This window comes from Amphiprion ocellaris, chromosome 6 (genome assembly GCF_022539595.1).
Source record: "Amphiprion ocellaris isolate individual 3 ecotype Okinawa chromosome 6, ASM2253959v1, whole genome shotgun sequence".
NCBI classification, from domain to species: Eukaryota; Metazoa; Chordata; class Actinopteri; family Pomacentridae; genus Amphiprion; species Amphiprion ocellaris.
In genome coordinates this window covers 20003094-20025060 of record NC_072771.1, presented here as the reverse complement: position 1 = coordinate 20025060, position 21967 = coordinate 20003094, and the positions used below count along the sequence as shown (strand labels likewise).

The window sequence follows — 21967 nt, the reverse complement described above, 5'->3', positions numbered from 1 at the left end:
AATGAAGCCCCGTGCCTTAAGAGCGCCATCTCTGATTGTCCTCCACACAAAGGCCTCTCAACATGACATTACGTCACTTTCTTATCACTGTGCCCCTGTGTCCCTTTTACAAATATTTGTGACCATAAAAAGGGTGACGGTTCAAGCATTAAGAGCCACTGTGGCAGTTGTGTGGCATTAATCCTGATTGGAGTGTGACCTTTTGTGAATGGGCATAAAAAATAAAAAAAAAATCTGCTTCACTTGTGAGTTATAACTGTGATTTTTTAAAATGGCAATCCTTAATAACAGCAATCATTAGCACCAACTTGGACTCGAGAAGCTGGAACTGTAAATTCTCTTTATGCTGCAGGTATTGTAGGAGACTCTCTGTGCATGACTTCTTTCGGGATTTACTTGTTAAACTACCTTCTACGGAGGCACTTGGTGTCAGGAGCTCCTTCAGTGATCAGAGCTGTCAGTCAGGTTTAATAAAGGCGAGTAATTCCAGCCGGGCAGCCCCCTTTGATAACCTGGCAACACACACCCACACACACACACACACACTGCTTTCAACGAAGACAGTCATATTAGTAATTATAACGCACCTCTGTACGTACTGATGAAAGGTTCAGAGGGCGGCTGCATGGCTACAGTTGCTGCTCACAAACCTGCACGCGTTCATTTGTGTGAGAAGCAGCGCGCATCTCTCCAGAGGCGCACAGGAGCTCCGCGCTGGATATCCTCTGCGCTCGTACTGCGCATCTTAAAGCTGAGAAATCTTCGTCGGGTAAGTGTGCTACTTTGTCAGCCGTCCGAGATGCGAGATTTGTGCGTTATATAATTTTACTGAAACCTAACTAAAAGTCAGCACATCGAGGATTTCAGATGAAAAGAGAAAGATGGAAATGATGCGGACGCGCGTCAAAATGTTTGGTTTTTTTCTTTGTCTCTCTCTCCTATTAAATCTTTAAAGTTACTTGACTGTAGAGGGTTTTAAATAGCTCTTTATATGTCAGACACTTTCTGTACCTGATCAAGCTTCTATTTGCGTCGTGGGATTTTGCCCCAGTCTCTTTTTGGCAATAATATGAAATGTTAAACTGAAATGTCATTATATGATATCACAATAGCGCTGACACTAGATATGTATTAATTTTACTTGGCAGCAAGGAAGCAGTGTTCCTTACGGCGACAGATTGAAACAAATATTCTCTTCTTGGCAGATCAGATGAGTTGGGATCCAAAAATCACATACTTAACCTATATTTATTTTGCATTTTTCCTGCGTAATCAATCAATCAAAAATGCACTTCTTTCAGAATCGTTCTTATCAGTAATGAACGAAATCACTAAAGAACGTGTTATTTTTCTTTTTCATTTGCCTTCATGAGCATTTAGGCTGATAATATGTGGTGTCGATCCAGCTGCAACCTGTAGCCTGCATCTACAGGTTGAAATTATATCAGAATTTAGATGGGGTTGAAAATAACACAGGCAACAGCTGCAAATAGCACTGAAAAATACTGGGGAAATAAATTTACATCTAACAAAATCTACAAGCTGTAACAGTTAAATGGTTAAATGGTTTGAATTGTGTTCTATTTTTCTTTTGAGACATACCCAGTGGATGTTCTGGACTGGTAATGTCAAGTATTTTATCAGCTGCTATTGCTAAGACTGTGACACTTGAGGACATTTGGGGGGGAATCTGTCTCTCCACTGATATTTTCTGGCAGTTGCTGTGATAAGAAAGTCATTTTTCATCAGTTTTATCTCATCCACATTTGGCACAGAGATCAATATTTCAAGTCAATTCATAAGTTCTGCAAACTGCATAGCAGGTTTTAAATTGAATCAGTATCTTCAGCAGATCTGTACAGACACTCAAAACACAAGCTTGGGCCAAAAGTGTCACTGCTGAGGATATTTAACACACCAGCAGCTCTGAATGTAGTTTCATGCTGCCGTGCAATTATGTTATCATTATGTGTTCTCTGAATTTCCTCAGTTGGGTTAAATATAGCTGAATGGGACTGATTCAGCTGGAAGCAACACCTCCTGTGCTGTACGTGTTGTCACTGCACATGTACAGTGTATGGATAAATTAGTGCAGTGTGTTAGTGTTAGTGCAGAGCAGGTCTGAGTCATGCAGCAACATTTATTATAAAATTCAGTCTTTAAGTTTTTCTGAAATGACTGAAACGCACCTGGCTCGAGGTGAGAAAAGCAGATAGAAGCAGGTAGAAGATATTAAGCCTGCTTGAAATCAGAATTACACTAGACTAATAACCCCCATTCATTTAAGGCTTTAAACTAGAAGAAAAACACGTCTCTGTGGCAGAGTCTACAGACAGCTGGCCAAGATAATTGTGCTGTATTCTGGCAAAAGACAGTTACTGTTAGTACATTGTGTTTCATTTTTAGAGCTCCTGAGGACTGAAAAACGCTTGATGGCAGATAGAAGAATCATAATTGGACAGAAGAACTGGCTCGTGAAACTGTTTGGCTTATCTGAAGTCACAAAGGATTAAAATAAAAGGAAAAATTCCAACCAGTGTAATTGAATTCTAACAAACTGCACGCATGCGTCTGCAGAAATGAATGAATCGAATTCCCCTGTTTGTTACTTCATCAGCATATTGTTGTCTTGGCAGTGTGTGATATTCCACTGTGCATTGCACTTTGTAATGGGGATAATTTCACCTCTCCAGATTGACGCCGTCCTGTTGGGATGGAGGACACAGGCAGCGGCTGGGCAGCAGAGCTCACCCCCCCATATGTGATGCCTGATGTGAATGGGAATGACAGCGGTCAGGTGTTTGAGGTGGCGTTGCAGAACGGCTCCTCCAAGCGCAGCTCCCAGTTTGTGGGCGTGGAGCTGCTGCAGTCTTTCAAGCTGCTCATCATTCCCTGTTACGCTCTGGTGGCCCTGGTGGGCGTCTTTGGCAACTATCTGCTCCTCTATGTCATCTGCCGCACTCGCAAGATGCACAATGTCACCAACTTCTTCATTGGAAACCTGGCCTTCTCTGATATGCTGATGTGTGCCACGTGTGTCCCCTTCACGCTGGCGTACGCCTTCAACCCACATGGCTGGGTCTTTGGCCGCTTCATGTGCTACCTGGTGTACCTCATCCAGCCGGTGACGGTGTACGTGTCGGTCTTCACTCTCACTGCCATCGGTGTGGACAGGTAAGTAGCAGAGAGCCAGAGGACTGTCGATAAACTCTGTAAGTAAACTTGTACAGGATTTCTGTAGAACTTTATTTACATGCATCTAACTTCCTGCTGACATATCCCATAATGAATGATCAGAAAAGCAAAAAAGCACTGAAGTGGAAGATTTTCAGATTGCGGCATTTATGCAAACACCTTTAGTCACCCATTTATAAACTACACCTAAATATAGAATTTATGCTGCGCAGAATATCTCACAATGAACGTCACTGCCACTTGAAGAAAATTGCATATGATTGCAGAAGCAACACCTGAATATAGTGGATTCTTTGGCCAGCTCAGAAGATATCTGTGATTGCATTCTGAGCACGTCTCAGTAAATTGGGCCACATTTCCCCCTAAAATCTCACTCTAATACAGGCGCTGAACAGTGCTATGTGACATCCCTTTAAGTAATGTTTGAGATGTTTCAAGGTGAATAAATGTTGAGGTGCTTTTCTTACTGCGCTCCAAGACTGTAAATGAAGATTCAAAGGGTGTATGTGATTAATAGTGTTTCTCTAGTGGCTGCTCACAGTATTCTGCTGCTCTGAAGTGTTATTGTGCACTAATCCGTCCTTTGAGTTTAAGTGTAAATCTGTCTGGGTGAAGCACAGAAAGGATGATATTTTTTAGGCTATAATACATTTCTTGCTTGGTAGCACAAATCCTGCTTTATTTGTTGCCCTTGGATGCATTGGAAGAGCTGAACTGGATTTAATATTCATCTAGCTGATTATGATATACATATAAACTGCCACTTCATCACTGATTACATTAGGCAGTCTGTGTGTACTACTGGTGAATGTTGTTCTGCTTCACTCCACCATTTTCTATCCATCTCGTCTAACTGCTTTGCTGTGGTTCTTCGCAGATATTATGCCACAGTGCACCCTCTGAAAAAGCGCATCTCAGTCTTGGCGTGCACCTACCTCCTGTCTGGGATCTGGCTGCTGTCCTGTGGCCTGGTGGCTCCGGCTGTGGCTCACACCTACCATGTGGAGTTCAAGAAGGAAGGCTTCACCATCTGCGAGGAGTTCTGGATGGGCCAGGAGAGGGAGCGGCTGGCTTACGCCTACAGCACCCTCTTCATCACCTACGTTCTGCCTCTGTCAGCGCTCTGCATCTCCTACCTGTGCATCTCTGTCAAACTGCGGAACTGTGTCGTGCCTGGACACCACACCCAGAGCCAGGCCGAGGCCCAGCGCATGCGCAAACGCAAGACCTTCCGGCTGGTGAGCCTGGTGGTGGCAGCATTTGGCATCTGCTGGATGCCCATCAGTGTGTTCAATGTTCTGCGTGACATTGACATTGATCTGATCGACAAGCGGTACTTTCTGCTCATTCAGCTGCTGTGTCATCTGTGTGCGATGAGCTCATCCTGCTGTAACCCTTTCCTCTACGCCTGGCTGCATGGCCGCTTCCGTGCTGAGCTGCGCAAAATGTTCACATGTCGCCGTCGCATTGGCATTTCGGCCAACAACTGTGCAACAGCCAGCGTGGTTTTGTGAAGCTCCCGTGTTTTATGCTGTAAAAACACACTCATCACAGGATAATGTGACCATTGCTGCATGGTGATCTGGCTTTTACGTAAAATAATTTAGTACATGTCAGAAAGTTTCCCCTGATATTTACTATTATGCTTAAAGGAGAACTCCACTGATTTAGATTTGTGCTGCAGAGGGGTTTTTCCCTCTTACCAAATCTTGGTGCCTTGAGTTGAGATGAGCCGATGGCACAAACAAATGAGTTTGAGTATCTTGGGATCTCATTCATAAGTGATGCAAAATGGCATGTGAGATGGACAGACTGATTGGTGCAGTTGAGCCAAGGCAGCAAAGCTCTTGGTTTAGGAGTCGGTCTACATTCCAACCCTGTACAATGGCCATGAACTCTGGGTGGAGACAGATAGAATGATAATGCAGATCAGATGCAAGTGGCTGAAATGGTTTTCCTTTGTAGGGTGGGCTCAGGCTTAGATGTAGGGTAAGAAGCTCTGATATCCATTAGGGAACTCCTTTGTGTCAAAAGGAGCCAGCTGAGGTGATTTGGGGGAGATCTGGAAACAAAGGGAACTCAACCACCAAAATCTGGTCAAAGATTTGGGTGTGTTACTAGCAGCTGTTCATGTGTCCTTCAAGCAAAGCTGATGTAGTGAGCAGTTCACTAGAATCACTTCATTAAAATGATTGATTTAAAAGATTCATCCACAAATCTTTGCAGCGTGTGACCACAGCTCCCAATTACTGAACTCAAACTTGGTAGAAATGAATATATTCCTCATGATCCAGAACCAGAAGCGCTGTTGCTTTGACAAACATAGCAAAACCTGTTTATAAATCTTAATATTTTAACAGCTTCCCTGCATAATATTGGAGATGAACACTGGTTGTGATATTCTTTTTTAGTGCTCTTCATGTTGGCATTACTCTTGACCTTGCTGAGCCTGATTCCAGCAGTTTGCATTGCAGTCTGTTCCCCAGAGCTCATGTTCACTGTGTAGAATCACTGTCTATGCACTGTGCTTCTGCAGTGATCAACCTGTAACACAGCAGTTGCAGAGGTCTAGTTTTAAATCCACATAACCAGAGCCTTTTAATTTCCAAACTTGTAGCCACTAGACTCAGTCTGCACTACGTCTGGTTACATTACTTGAGGCAGTTTATTTGACTTTGCTTCCTTTAAGATCATGGAAAGATGTGGCACAACTTTTTATACACATATCTGCAAGTAATCTCAACACATATTGAGTTAAAACAATAAATAAAAATCTGTGGAGTTCACTTTAATTTTCCAATGCAGTTGACTGACCATTGCCTGCCATGTGTGTACGTGAAGATGCAATCACTTTGAGAAGTCCGTCTTTTATAAACCATGTGACTTATCTTTGATATGCCTCTTTCATATGAGGTAACTCCATTGAAAAAAATATTTTAATGTTTCAACTCATTATTGGTTTATTGTTTTCAAAACATACAAATGGGATTTGTTGAAAATAATAAAAACTATAGGCTCTTGAACATATTCTATTCACAACAATAGTGTACTGCATTAGCTTTTCCATTAAAAGGAGATGTAGCCCACCTATTCCTCTATACACTGTAAGGACTGAAAATGTATGAAATGCTTTTCTTTTACGCATTTTGCGATACAGCCTCATTTACATTTGTATTTGACAGCCTGTTGTTTAAATGTTGTTTCCAGTCATTTACACATGAAAAAACATATTCTAATGTATTGCTACTTGGCCTGAAAAGCAGCCAATGTGTACAATAAAACATGCTATGTATGTTTCTATGGCAACATGTGTTTACCATCTTTGCTGCCCTGGATTATACTGTATATATTACACAAGAAACTTATAAAATGCAACTGCTAGAAGTGTGAAAACACATATCTTCTAAAGATTCAGCTGAAATAGTCAATGAAATATAGATTGTTTGCGTTCCAAATGCTTATTATGTACACAATTTTTCATCTCGGTATGTTTGTAGATTTCTTTCTGAATGCATAATTGTAAATGACCACTTATACAAAGCACCTGGTGACAAAACTAGTCTTTATTTCAAATACGTAAACCCATGTCGCTCAGCATCTCTGCTTTCAAACGTTTACACATCAACTGAGTATAGATTTTGTGTCACACCCGATAAATCAGGCTGCTTGTTCTATGATGAGGCATCCAACAACTCTTTATTCAGCAATCCATACATAACAGTCACAAAAGTGAGTTTGAAGGCACAGGTCTGTACATTCTGAGGATTAATATTGCTATAATTTCTGCCAAGACATTAAACAGCTTTAGTTTGCAAAGGCATTCATTAGTGTAGTTCAAATACAAAGACGAGGCTGGCTATCACTGAAACTGAGCTGATTACTGTTCCTTAGCTTCTGATTATCGCTTGGTTTTTATTTCATAAATGCAACACAAATATCACAGTGATCAAAATCATTCATTTAAGAAGAACTGGATTCTGTACTATTGCTCGCTTGATATTTTAAAACTGTGCACAGACTACAAAACAACAAGAAGACGGAAAAGAAATGCAGTAACGAATTATTCAAACTATGTACAGTAAATAGCAGCAGGTAGCTCTTCGTCATTGCTGCTGGTTTATCTAAATACCACCTTATCTAGCAACAATAGGCACAATATGTTCTTAAGGACTAGATTAGGTGACATTCCACTGTGGTGAGCACAAAAGGATACATTTTAATTATGTGGTCAAAATAATACATGCACAAAGAAAATTAAAAAATAAGACTTAAGTGGCAGGGGAAAGGATCCATGAACGTCAAGTGGCTGAACGACATCCTAAATATGATCATTCACCACACAGCATGAAGTTATACACTACACAAAGAGTAAAAAGGCCAGAAAATAGTTTAAAAAAAAACAAACACTTCTTTACACATTTTAAGTATATTAAATAAAGCTCAACCCAGGTTTCATCAAGTATGGTATATAAATCAAAATTCTAAATATATTATCACCTAATAAGCTTTTAAAGCAAATTGCAGTACCTTAGTGTCAAAGTAAATACATTCATTTGCTTATATAAAGATTTCCTACTAGCGTGTTATGGATCACCAAATGTTATTACTTCAGAGACAATTTTCCAGCAAACCTGTTTGACTCTGGAACTAAAAAAGTGCATTTGCTCCAAGACCTTCATGAAGATTGTGTTTCAACAGTAAAAACACACACACAAGAAATACAGCTGAGTCCTTTAGTGGGGCTGTCTTCTTCCAGGTGACGTTATCTCACACTGGCTTGGTAGCGTTGAGGGCATGCAGGATGCTGGGTTGCTCCTCTATAACGCGCACCAGCAGGTTGTCTATGTACTCCTCCAGCTCAACGATCTTGGCGTCCTTCTTGGACAAGTCAGCTTGCTGCTTCACCACCAGCGTGATCAACTCTTCCTGTGTCAGCTGAGTGTAAGGGCCACTTTCCGCTGAGTTTCCCACCTGAGGGGAATGAAGACGAGTGAATACAGCAAATGCATTCTCATTAAAACTTAGTTATGTATTGAACTGAAATGTTAACAGTGTGGATTTGCCCCAAGAGAAAACAATCCGTAAAACTTTTTGTTTTTTTTTTAACAGATACAGGGTTACATTCATAACCGTATTTACTGTATTTGCATATTTACACTTTTGACTAAATATTTAATTACAGTACGCCCAGCTACTTATTATTCCAAAGCTCTAAGCCACGCATTACTGCCTTCATAGCAGATGGAATTTTTCTCAGTTTCTAACAACTGAGCATAACGCCATCTGCTGAGTCGAAAAGCAAGATAAGTGGACCGTTGTCTCTTTTGCCACAAGACTGCCACAAGATTTCAGACGCATAAAATTAGTGGCTTCGGAGCTGCCAACTGGCATTGTTTTTCATCAAATTAACACTTTGAGGAAAATGTCTGGTGTTTAACTCAAACTAGAATTGCTGCTTTGTGCTTGTAGGCCTTCACCAACTAATCGAGTTACAATTTACTTCTGTCTGGCCAAACTCAACTTTTGACTGTTTCATCATTTTTTAAGACATTTGTGTGTAATTTTGTCACAATTAGTGTATAAGTTTTTGAGTTAAGGCAAAAAAATGTGCTTTGTGAAGTCACAGTGGTCTTTAAATCTCAAAATGAAATCACTAGGGCTGGACCCGAATATCCGAATATTAGGTCATCGTGGTGGTATCCGAATATTAATTTTGAGATCCAAATACTCGGATGTAGATCTGCTCATCTTCCTGGTATATAACATGACGACAGTGTAGGTAGGCTACTGAAATGTCCAGTCTTGTAAATATATGTCGCTGTTTCATTGCACTACTTCTCTTGTTTACATTTAATTTATGGAAATGTCCATTCTTGTAAATATAGGCTATCATTTTGCACGACCTGTCTTATTTATATATTATATCAATATTAATATTGTTAATGTGATATAGTTCATTAGGTAAATGTGTCATTTTCAAAAGTAGTATTTAATTTGTATTTGAGTTTGTTTAAATGCCCTTTACCGTAATAGTAAATAAAGAAACAAATAATATAAATAAATGAATAATATTCTGTCGTTACATGCCAGCCCCGGCACCCCCCTCCCCGGATGAGCTAAATATTCGGATATTCGTCATTAATTGGGCCCGAATATCTGGAGCCCAGAAATTGCTATTCAGACCAGCCCCTCAAATCACTTCATCCTTGATTTCAAGTAAATGTTTGCACCAGATGTAAAAAATTTCATCCCGAATTTCTTGATTTATCGTGTTCACAAGAATGGGATGGGCTTGAGGTCACAGTGGCCTTTGACCACCAAAATGTAACGGTTCATCCCGGAGTCCATGTGAACCTTGTGCCAGGTTTGAAGAAATTCCCTCCAGTCATTCATACGATATTTAGTGATGTTTAGTGGAATGGTGAATGGTGTTTAGTGGTTTAGTGAAACGGACATACAGATAGCCTGAAAAGAATGCCTCCAGTCTGAGCTACTCCTGGCACACATTCAGAAAAGATACCACTTCTAAATATGCATGACGTAGATTATGCTACAGGTTGAAAAGATATTGTAAGTTATCTCACCCACAATTCCTCCTTCAGCACAATCTAATTAACCTACTCTTCATATATATATATATATATATATATATATATATATATATATATATATATATATATATATATATATATATAAAGATGTCAACATGACAGTACCTTTGTCTTCCCTGATGCAATGTCACGGACCTTTATCTCCTTCACAGCAGGCGTGCTGATGGGATGCTGGCTCTCAGCTGAGCTCATGGGCTTCACAGGATGAGGCCTGTGAAGAAAGGGTAAGCATTATTATTAAGCCCACAAGGAGACAACAAAGCTCACAGCAGGTAAGTAGAAAAATAAGTACAGAACCTTCGCAAAAAATAATAAAGAAAGGTTAAAAGCAGGAGAAAAGGATTAAACCATGTAATGTAGTGGGTTTTTATTTTTTTTAATCTTCGATGATTCCATTGAACCCAGTGTGAGGAAAGTAGCCAAGAAAGTTTCAAAATAGTCAAACCCAAGATAAATCCCAACATCTTATTTACCTCCCGATGTAACAGCACCATTAGCAACGCAGCATTTTCATATGCAAGTTGAGATAAACCACAAGAATAGACTTTGTAAATTGCCTGTTCAATCTCACCTGCGTGGAGGTACGGCTAGTCCACCTCCATTGCTATTCTGAGTACTGACAGCCTGAACTTCAGAGGGGGACACCCATGCTCGCAAAGGAGACTTTCCCCCAGACAAGCCTCCTGCCTGATATGCTGCTTCTTCCATAACTACCTGGATGGGTTGTGAGGAAGTCACAGCTGAGGGGACAGTAAAAGGCTCAGCTCCGAATGGATCCTCTGCGACATAAAAACTGTTTTGTGTTTTCACCTCAGCTTGAGGCTGCAGTGTGACTGGCCCACTAGTGACATCTATCAAGGAGAATTCTTGATTGGCTGTGGGTAAGCTTGTTCCTACTTTGTTTGCTGGTTCTTGTTGAGACATGAAAGTCTTGTTTTCTGAGTGAGATGGAGTTGGAGGAATCTTCTTTCCTCTCTGTGAATTCCTTCTTTGGAACACAGGGCTGCCTTGCTTCAAATCTTCATTTGTTCTCCTGTATTCACTGGGTTTGTCTGAATCCCTGCGAGTAAAATTAGCAAAGGGGTCTGATGGTGTTTCTTGATCAAAAATTTTATTTAGATCATCTGCTGTCATTCCCTGATCTTCAGGTTTCTGCTCTTTCTGTACATTGCCAACAAAAAAGTCGTCTACTTCCTGGATCGGCTTCAGCTGTCCCCATGGGTCTTTGGACAGGAGCTCTGTACTGGGGAATGGGTCAAAATCTACAAAATTCTCCTTTGTCTGCTTGTCTTTTGTGTCCATGTTGCTCGTATCTAAACTAGACAGTTTTTGTGTGTTACTGTTCACAGCTGATTCTTCTTCCTTCGTTGGCTCTTTGCCACTATTTCTTTGCCTGGGTTTAGCTGTGGGTGCTTCCTTGTTCATGGTGACTTGTGCTTTTTCTTGTTCATCTGATGGGGTTGAAGCCCAGTCCACTTGGCTAGGTGGTCTGGGTGCAGGTGTGGCAGCGGGTGAAGGGTGCAGCACTTTCCTTGCTGCATCTCTGGAAGTCCCTCTGCTTGACGTGTTAGTTTTTGCAGATGCTGGGACTGCAGAGGGAGTAGGCTTCGTGAAAGATTGATGAGCAACAGCCTGGCTTTGTCTTTGACTTAAATCTATTACTGGCTGAGGGGATGGGGATCTCACTGGTTTAGGGGGAGCAGGGGCCGCTACCTTTTTTGTAGAAACAGGTTTGGTCTCCCGAGGTTGTGTCTGATATTGCCTCACAGCAGGACTCTCCTCTGTTATTGAAGACCTAGGACTTGGGCTAAGCTCCTCTGGGGCATCCACACTCATCTCTGGACCCAGTAATTCAGGGGGAGAGTCCCTATGCCTCTGATTCACCTCAGCAATTATGTGATCCCACCGAGTCTGCCCTTGCACTCCGTGCCTCTTCTGAGGAAAGAGGGTTTCATAATCAGGAAGCGGTAGAGACATTTTTTTGCCTTGCTGTGATCCATCAACCTCCACGTATGCAGGGTTCTTGATCTCTCTAGGAACATGACTGCCGCCAGTTTGTGTCCCCTGTGCAGGGTATGTGGGTGGTAGAAGCGCTCTTCTCTTCTGATCTGCCATGATGAGTGAAGATTCCACAGATGACAAATCCTCTGTGCTGCCACGAGGAGAACCAGACAGGCTTTCACTTATGTGTGGTGGAGCCAGGGATGAGTGGAGGTTGGAGAAAGTATCGGGGGATTCAGACGGGACAATAGACAGGGTAGACTCAGAGTTGGTTGGGGAAGGACACAGCTGACTGCTGGGAGTTTGGCAGTCAGCAGGTTCAGACTCCAAAGACTGAGTAAATCTGCCAAGGAGTGAAAACAAAGGCCTACAGGTCAGTGTGACCGCAACATTGCCCGAAGTCACTTTCACCAATGTACAACCCGTCACCAGTTAACCAGCATATTACATGTGAACAAGTTGATAAAAGCTCTAATAAATTCCCACCTACAACCTCACTTAATGTAGCTATTTGTTAGTTAACTAATGGCACTAACAAGTTTCCCAAATCGTTTAAATAGAGCATAATCTGTGATCAGCACCACATTCATGCACTACAATGGCCTTCCATTAAAAATGTAAAACTAATTTGGTCATAAAATGCTTTGCTGTTCAATATCAATGGCCAACATCCAGACAAAACGTCTAATATTCACATGCCTTGCAGTTGGTGTCTATTTTTAGCTGTGACTTGCTCACACTAAGAAATGACTGTACACACTAATGAGATCATTCTTCTTAGGTCATATTAACTAGACCAATATAGCGCCAAAATGTAAGAAATATTATCACAACTAAATGATACAAACAACTTTGACAGTTAATCTGCAATATGTCATAACTCCTGTCGCACAACAAATGCTGTTAAGATCAATGGCAAAGACAAGCACACTCTCCTTACCATTATGATTCCAGTTCAATCTAGTCCACTCACAATTATAAAAAATATGTAAAAACTAAATCCAATCACCCTGGCCACTCACGGAGAAAGCAGCCCTATGGCTCGGTCACTCCTTATGAGCTCTGTTCAGTCCACAACTTGTTTCACAAAATCTTCGCAAACTCAAGCCACACCCAGACTCTCATCTGTACAAACTGGTACAACAGGTCCGTCAACCGTCGGATGGAATTTACAGTTTTGGTAATTCGAGACAGACAACAGAGCAGGACAGAAAGATGTGGAACTCTCAAGTTTCAGTGTTGGCAGCCATGATGCAGAGAAAAACGAAATAATCAAGAACAAGTGTTTCGGTTTTCTTAAATAGCATTTCAAACTGATATGTACCTCATATCAGTTGCAAAAAAACCCAATTTTTTTCCCCTTTGCATCTAATGTGGAGTCTTCTTTTAGATGAAGAAAATGCAGACACTACCCAAATGTGAATGTATGTGCAGCTTCACTTGCAGGACAATTGAAGTGGATATTCAAATTCCGGTCAAGCAAGTGTGTGACTACAAGCGAACAAAAGCATCCTGAGTATCATAACACTGACGTAACAGCAACATTATTACATAACATTAGTGCAGAGTAACTTGTTGACGAGTACACTGCAACCAAATGAGAAAAGGCCTACCTGGGTTTGACTGCAGACACTTTAGCAGTGCGGTTGAGGAAGACCATGGCAGAGGGGGGTTGTGGGTTGCGGCTGGTTTTCTGATTGTCGGTTATGCTTTCACTACTGCTTGGTGGAGGGTCTGAGCTGAAAGGAACATCCTCAAACGGGTTGGTGAACCGGTGGGAGACAGGTGGATCCGGATCTCTCGAGTCACTGCGAGGGGCTGGGGTGGGCAGATCCTCTTTAGTTTGCTGCTGCACCTCCTCCTTTTTCTCCTCCTTTTTTCTGATCATTCCAAACAGAGTTGACAGTCTGTCACTCATGGATGCCTCCTCTTGACGTTTCTGCTCCTCTGCCCTGCGACGCTCCTCCTCGAGCTTCTGATTTTCTTCTTCTTGCTTTCTTCTCTCTTCATCCTCCTTCTGTTTCTTCCTCCTTGCTTCATCCTCGAGGAAGCGTCTCTTCCACTCCTGCTCCTCTTGCTGTCTGCGCTCCTCTTCCTCCTGCAGTCTCTTGGCCTCTGCCCTGTATTTCTCCTCTTCCTCTTGCCTCCTTGCCTCTGCTATGCGCCGTTCTTCTGCCTGCCTTCTTTCCTCTTCCTCTTGATGGCGCTGTTGCTCTAGTAAAGCTCTGTCTGCGGACTCCTGCTTGTGGGAGGGGACAGGTACACTTTTAAAGGAATCTGCTGAAAGATCAGAAGTGTGTTTGCGGACATCCTCCACAGAACCTTGGCCCGAGCTGTTCAGACTGAGTGTAGATCCACTCTTGGGCTCTTCCTCCTCCGTGTACACGTGGCTGCCGTTGATGCACAGGTTGTTCAGGTCACTGTTGCTCTGCTTGGAGCGGCCCAGTAGGGAGAAAGGACCCAGCGACACTTTGCTGTCAGAGCTGCCCGTTCGCTTGTGCCCCAGAAATTTGAATTTCTTTTTCACTGTGGGAGGAGAAACAGGGAAACATGATGTCATTGTTGAGATGCAAAACACCACCATTTAACTTGCACTGTGCAGCAGAAGGGAAACCAGATCTGTCAACACACACTGAAGAGTACGGAGAAGGTTAAATTACCGTCAGGAGAGTCTACATTGAGGCCAGATGAGCGGCTGCCACTGAGAGATGAATTCTTCTCAGGGAGTGTCCCCAGGGTAGACATGGACTGTGAGATGTTGCGCTGCAAGTTAGATTTGGGGGCAAAGAGGGTTTTGAGCTTGGATTTCTTTTTTGCTCCTGGAGAATGATTGAGCGACTGTGCATCAGCCTCTCCTTCGCTGTCGGTGAGGACTTGGCTGACAGGGGGAACAATAGCTGAAGCAGAGTCAGAGAAACCATCCTTTTTCTTCCCACGGACTTTGTCCTTCAGCTTTGAGATGCGGGAGCGTGGTTTATCCTGCATAGAAAGGTCAAACATGCTAGCTGACATGTTGTTTCTCATAAATTGGATATCGAGCAGCACCTCCCCTCGCGCCTTGTCCTCTTTTCCGGACTTGTCCACCAGCTTGAACCATCTGAAAATGAAAGAAAGAACAAGCAGGTGTTCAAAATTGAGTTTTTGGAATATTGCGGGAATTTTCTCAAGAGTTAATAATGGATTTTTCAATCAGAACTTTGATAATGTGCAAAAAAACCCCACATTTTATCAGGTAATTTAGTTTCCCAGTCATGCTTCAAGGCCTACTTAACAGAATTGAGACTTTCACTTGTCCTTAGTGAATGCAGTTTTGTGTCAGCCGCTGCCTTGCTATGGAGGAATATTACATCTTCAAAAATTGCACGACAGAAGTTCAATTATGCAGAAAACACATGAAACAATTAAACTCAAGTGGCAATATCTGAGACACAAAGATTTGAAAACATGGAACAGATTTTTGTTATGTAAAAGGACATTTTAGATTACATTAATACAATAAATCCATCAAACTTCCAAGGAAACACGTGAATAATTTCATCCAATAATCAGGCAGAAATGCACGTGTTTTATTCTTAATGTCAAATGTAATAATTTGCTTCATATTTCTTTCTGATTTGCAGTTATGTTAGAGCTTATGATGAGCAGTTTTTTGAGATAGATTAACAGGTTAATTATTCACGAGTTATTGTTGAAAACTAATTTGTTTATAAATATAGGAAATAAATTGCATTTTTTATTCTTTTTTCGGTCCATTTACCCAGATTCTCATTAACACTGGAGTAATTGTGAGAAAAAATAATGGATTAAACAATTAGCAAATGAACAGAAAAGTAATGTTGATCATATTACAGCTTAACAAATGATCTACAGTATATCACTATATTTTAAATATCTTATAGGCTTGCACTATTCATTAGAGAACTATGTCTTAGTCACAAGTTTACTCTTGCAGACACAAGTTTGACTTTGGGTGGGTCCTATAACATTGAAGATAGGATCGCTTCAGGTGGGATGAGAGACTGCACACAAAATGAATATAAAAACAATCTACAAAAAGTAAGTGGATTCTGACCAAAAATAACCAGGTTCCTAATGACATCGTCTTCAAATGCTTCAGATCTCTTGGCATTACTTTGCTCTGTCTTGTTAGACCTAAGACTGATAAGTATCATTAACTAGTACACAGCTTGTTTCAGTTCCTGTTGGGACTACCATGCCAACCGTAGATAAAGCCTGACAATTAGAGCTTTGTTCGGGTCTCCCCCTCATGTCCTCTCTGTTGTACAGGATCAGCACTTATTGTCTGCAAGGGAGAGGTAAGAGTGTTCTGGAGAGCCCCATCTAAAAGCAAGCCAAAACAAGCAATTAGTGCCATTACGTACGGGTGTTTTCGGCTTCCTAATTCAAGCCTTGCTATTATTAGATGTACTAATATGGTAGCAGAAGCAAGCCTTTCACCTTTTCAACATTTTTGTTCCACATCAGAGTCCTCCAACTGTTTCACTTAAAGCAAATGTCCCTTTGAATGCTTCTTTGATCATTTTGTGCAACAATATGTGGAGCTTATTAAGGTTCTGTTTGCCTTTGGAAGAGATAAAGTGAAGTATACTGTATGAAACATGGTGTGGTAGTAACCAGACAGTTATCTGCAGTTCGTTTAGAGTTTACTGTTGCAGCATTCATTTTCCTGCCATGCAGCAGACATCAAGACAGGCCCTTGTGGGGATAACAGTCAGGAAACAAGCATGGGAGTGAACCAACATTCCTGAGACACACAGGGAGGTGCTGTACAGTACATGATGTAACGAAAGTTACACTGAGTCTGATTCAAACATTCCTCCTCTCCCACCCTAAACGAAGTCAAACAGTCACTAACCAAAACAAACCACAGGGCAAAACCAAGGACAGACAGATAACACTTTCTCAAGCCAATCAAGAAATGGTTTGTTGTTCTTGTCTGAAAGCAGGGTGTGCACTTTAATGAAGACACAATGCATCTCTGTGCTTATTAACACGCTGTCAGGGAGTTCAGCTTCTGTATTGTCTGGACAGAAACAGAGAGCCGTGCCCCTGATGTATGTGCTCACTGGTCCTGCTGGACAGGTTCCTGTGTTAACTGTCAAGGGCGCTTCTCTTTTATGTTTAATGATTAACAAAAGCGCCCGTGTTTATCCAGTGAGTAGATGCCAGAACGAGTCCAGCCAACATATTAATGAGGTGCAACTAGAGAGCACGACAGATGAGTTGCATCAAAATGGTATTGTCATGCACGCTCTGACATCATGCACCAAAACATTTCAAAGGTTTCCAATGATCATCAAATCAAAATACCTCATTTAAAATTATCTTATTGTCACACCTGGAAAGGTCAGTGTGAATTGACTGAAGGTAATTCTAAATGTTGAGGATGGGAAACGACTTAGTGCCACTGTGCTCTTTGTTTACAAAATAAATATTGTTGTCTCAGGTGTCTGGACAAATGAATTCTCTGGCTCTGCACCAATATTATGACGTCTTGCTAGAAGAAAGGCATTCTGCTGTTGTGGCTGACCTCAGGTTCCTGGTGTGAAAATGTAGCTGCTGCAAATCTCCTCCTTACTGCTTCTCACGTTATGACGTGAACCATGAGACGAACAAATTACAGCAACATTACAGTTTGTCTTTGAAGGGGAAGGAAATGAGGAAAAACAAATCTACAGCTGTAGCCATCCGTTGATTTACATATTGAAATAATGATTCAAGCCATTTTTACAGATTTAAGCTTGTAAATTGTGAGAATTTTCTGCTTTTCTTTATAAATATCACATTTTGGACAGTAGGCACAGAAACCACATTGCAAAAGTCTGCTTATGATGCAGTCAATAAGAAAAATGATAATATTTACAGGCACCATGCATTCACACCATTTGACCAATCAGACGAAGCTCCAGTAAACCATCAGCTACCCTCATAATAACTGCTTTTAATGAGACTGTGAAGGTAAGATGAAAAAGGATAAAGATCAAAAGATGTCTTGTTGAGCTTAGAAGGAAATACTTTTAGGATGCAGGAGGAGGAAATTTGTTTTCTTATATCTATAATGTCATATTCAAATTAGATTTTCAGTTGAAGCGGTTAGGAATTTATGTGAAATTTGTTCAGAAAAATCATGTTGAAAAGATATTATTTAATTTCTGTATTTAGTGGGCACAGGCTAGTACATTGTTGGGGTCTATGTGAGCAGTGTACCTATTGAAGCAAAAAGATATAGGAACTAAAAGATTTAATATTTATCTATGGCGAATCATATCATCATTGTAATACTGAACAATGTTACTGTGCATCACCAATTCCTCATAACGTAGCTTCATGAAACACAATATAGAAGAATTTTTACAGATTCAATAATCAGGAAAATCATCTGTAGTTTAATCAAAGATGTAAATATTATTTATTTGAAGCCTAATAAATTCCTGGTATAAATGTGATTTTCCCAAAGAGTCTGACTCATTAAGACAACAAATATTATCCTAAATCGTAAGGAAAAGATTAGTAGATCATAATTATATGATTACTACATAGTTATAAGGTTTAATGCGTGATTATTTGTGAGAGTAATTGACTTTTCAACTCTGAACAACTAAAATGGGCCACTGTAAACCTCATTTCATCTCAGATTCACTCCTTTGTATTAGAGGCAACTGTAGCGTTCCCTTTCAGCTGGAAAACAAAGTCTTCAATGTCACACGCCATATCAGCACCGCAGGAAAGCTGGATAGTAATCTAACACCACACCACTACTTCAGGCAGAAACAGCAACATCCAATACCCTGTGTACATAGTGGATCTTAAAAGAGACGGAGAGAACAAAACAAGCAAAGAGAACGAAGGAGCTCAAACATAGGAAATGGCAAGGAATGAACTTTGACAAGGACATGTATGAACTTGCAGAGCAAACACAAGATAGCATATCAGATATGAAGGAACAATAACTGTGTGAGTGAAGTCATTCTGGCACCATATCAAGCCTGCCCTTGGTTGAGTGATTACTGAGAACTCACAACCTCTCGCTCACTCAGTTTTTACCAAAGGTCACTTCCAAATTAAAAGCCATGCTGACGAGGGTTTACCAGAGTGGAACGAACACGACAGAGTCTATATTAAACCATTTGTATTTTTAACATTTCACTTACATAAGAGGGTGTGTGTATCCTAATTCAACACTAATGCGATGTTTTATTTTGACTCCTTTTACACCCACGTTACGCCCATGTTACGTCCAAAGTACAGATGTCATCCCGATTCATGTAACGCATTTGGGTGTGAGTAAACGTACTACAAGTCAGCTAACAGCCTTGAGAAATGAGCAGGATTACCAGCACCAAAGTGAGAAGATGATTTCCAAAGAGGCGTCTGCCATCGAGTTGGCAGTGACAAATTTGGCTTGACACCAATTTACAAAGTAAAAGTCTCAGACAGCAAAGACAGACAAGGCAGACATTGGAATCATGTCTTTTATCAGCAGCTCAATGTTCAGTGCTTCTCTGAACAGACACTAATAAAAGGAGGAGGGGAAAACGAGTCCATCAACGTGCTTGTGGTTCTTTAATGACCTATTTTAATGACGTCATATCTCTATGCACAAAAAAGGTGCCGTGACAAGACTGAATTATTCATTTATGTATCTATTTTTCCAATATGAAACAGAGTGAACTCAATGTATAATTCACAGTAGGTTTCACAGTTTAAACATATAAAGTCTGTGAATTGTGTATTGTTGCACAATTTAATATTGAGTAATTTCTTACTAGGAACATTTACACACAGTTGATCTACTCCGCAAAATGAGACTCCAACTTAAGAAACAGTGAATGTTATGAAACAGTTTTCTGTTGATCAACAACATTTTAACTACTGCTGGTGACTTCACACAGTAGGGGTAAAATGACTCACACTTATGGAAAAAAACAAATCAGTAATGGAATAAAGTAAGCTGATAAATGGGAGAGTAGCAGGAAAGTATTTGTAAACTACCAAAGCTTTGTTAATGCCGTCTTAGACAAGGCTAAGCAGAGACAACAAAAGGACAAGCAAGATAATCATTACAAAATAACAAATATGGAGGCTATCCATTCAGTGAAATAAAACTCTTGAAGGAAACAGAAGAAGCAATGCCAGCTTAAAATAATGTAAAGAAATACATTTAAATGAATACCAGCATGAGGGAGGCATGTAGTTAAAGCAACTTAGCATTTGTTTACATACCTGTTTCATGATAGATGACAATTTAGTATGGATTTAAAGCTTTGTGGTGTTGTTTATACTACATTATAAGATGAAATAAAGGTTTTTTTTCATGGACTACTTATGCTCTGTGTGTGTGCATTGTAATCAAGGCTGAAACTGTACTATGAGAAGAAACAATACTTTACATTTATACATTCACACTTTACTTAAACTAGTAGACACCTTTTGTGCAACATTTAGTCACAACCCCAAACTAAGAGTGGACGCCTTAAACAATACAACAAGCAGGCTGTGTATTTTTATGCATGGACAAGGAACATATCACTGGTCACTTACTCTGTCTTTTTACGAGACTTGTCGTCATGGAGATTCAGCAAGTTTATCACGGCTTGGCCCAGGAACTTGTCGAGCCCCACTTGAGGCCGGTGCATTACAGTGATATACAGCGTGCAGCGCTCAGCGTTTCCCGGGTGGAAGAGCGGCAGGTCAAACGAAGCCTCTTCCTTCCACACTGGGTCGACACATTTCTCAGCCACGGAGGTAGAAAACTTGTCTTTGGCCATCTGGATGATGGCGTACGAGTCGTTGGTGCCATTCTTGCCCTTGACACGCAGGTTCCGAGCCTGATGCACCGTTACCTGGACACTCGTAGGGAACCACCGCTGGCCCTGGTCGGCCAGAGACATCGCCAAAGTCCCGTAAGCTTCACCAAAAGTTAATCCGAACTGACTACTATAAATATCTCACCACGTCGGACCGGTGGTTAACCTTTTCCTGAACTCTGTTTTTCACCTTCGGCGTCCTCTGCGGCTCCTGGTTTTGGTCACTTCAGTTCAGGAAGCTCGGTTTGATGTCGTAATACTTCTCCCTCCTCTTGGAAACGCTGTACCTACAATTCTAATGGCGTTTGAGTTGAGTTAACATCTGGTTAGCCAACTTATACTAGTCCTGGGAGCCCAACCAGGACTTCAGAGCAGCGCGACTAGCTTCTTTAAGAGGCTTTCATAAACATAATTCCTTTGCTTTGCCTCCGCTGAGTTTAACAGTCTACTTCCCTGATGTTGTGAGTTCCCACCCATACTCTATTTAGAGCTGCCCGATTGGCTAATGCATCTGTCAGTTTATTTAAGTCCGTCAGTGATTGGACGTTGGAGGAGGAGGGAGATGAGAGAGAGCACAGACCGTTAATTAGTATTTACAGCCACTGATCAGGAATCAGTTTACCCTCGGAAAACTCATCAGAGACTTGAGCGGAACAACAATTAACACTGAACTGAGACCAGTGATGCTAATTTGGGTCATACAAGATAGAACAAGCCTACCAACTCAGTTTTTTTGTTTCTTTATTTTGGGTGTAAAATGATAAGCCGCTCTAAAATTTCTCGAAGAAGGCATTTCTTAAGAAAAACAGACATATCTTTATCTTTCAGACTGTTCTTGCTAAAAATAAATAAAATATAAAATCATTTGCAAAAAAGGTATGGATGTGCACATTAAATTTTCTTTAATCTTATTATTAAGTGGAATGTTTTGGCACATAAATAAGACAGTTGTATTGCTGTTTTTTAGGAACTCAAGGAACAGTGTGTTCGTTTTATGTCAGATTGTATAAATGGGAATCAATGAATGAACAGAACAAAGCAAGATGAAAAAAAAAATTCAGTCCCACACTGGCATCTTAGTATTGAAAATTTGATCTGTTCACCTAGTCTTTGTCAACAAAATTTAACTGAAAATGCATTTAATAGATAGGACATAATATCAAGAACAATTTGTGTAAAATCGGTCCGTGTACGGATCTGGTAATTGGATATTCCGTTCTGAAACGGGTATTGAAAAACAAAAAACGAGTGGTTATTTGATTTTCGTTTTAAAATACAAAAATTAAAATTAAAATACAAGGCATTTTTCCTTTTCATGATCAAAAAGGGATA

General features: G+C 40.8%; 2 protein-coding genes across 5 annotated transcripts; one reads left to right on the top strand and one right to left on the bottom strand.

Annotated features, from left to right (window-relative positions):
- The first annotated feature begins 505 nt into the window (after positions 1 to 505).
- Positions 506 to 6720, top strand: prlhr2a (prolactin releasing hormone receptor 2a). The gene is made up of 3 exons (XM_023287258.3): positions 506 to 769; positions 2694 to 3174; positions 4073 to 6720. Exons 2-3 carry the CDS (start codon positions 2714 to 2716, stop codon positions 4707 to 4709), a joined length of 1098 nt encoding a protein of 365 aa, XP_023143026.1. The 5' UTR covers positions 506 to 769; positions 2694 to 2713; the 3' UTR covers positions 4710 to 6720.
- Positions 6721 to 6740: 20 nt separating this feature from the next.
- On the bottom strand, positions 6741 to 21087 carry rab11fip1a (RAB11 family interacting protein 1 (class I) a). 4 transcript variants are annotated; one of them, XM_035955844.2, is made up of 6 exons: positions 20370 to 21087; positions 14468 to 14904; positions 13421 to 14333; positions 10378 to 12150; positions 9942 to 10017; positions 6741 to 8166 (listed from the first exon to the last, which is right to left on the bottom strand). In XM_035955844.2, exons 1-6 carry the CDS (start codon positions 20717 to 20719, stop codon positions 7963 to 7965), a joined length of 3753 nt encoding a protein of 1250 aa, XP_035811737.2. In that variant the 5' UTR covers positions 20720 to 21087; the 3' UTR covers positions 6741 to 7962. The 4 variants fall into 4 exon arrangements, with proteins under 4 accessions (XP_035811737.2, XP_023143023.2, XP_035811738.2 ...); XM_023287255.3 differs by having other exon boundaries at positions 9912 to 10017; positions 20370 to 21086; XM_035955845.2 differs by lacking the exon at positions 10378 to 12150 and having other exon boundaries at positions 20370 to 21083.
- Positions 21088 to 21967: the final 880 nt, after the last annotated feature.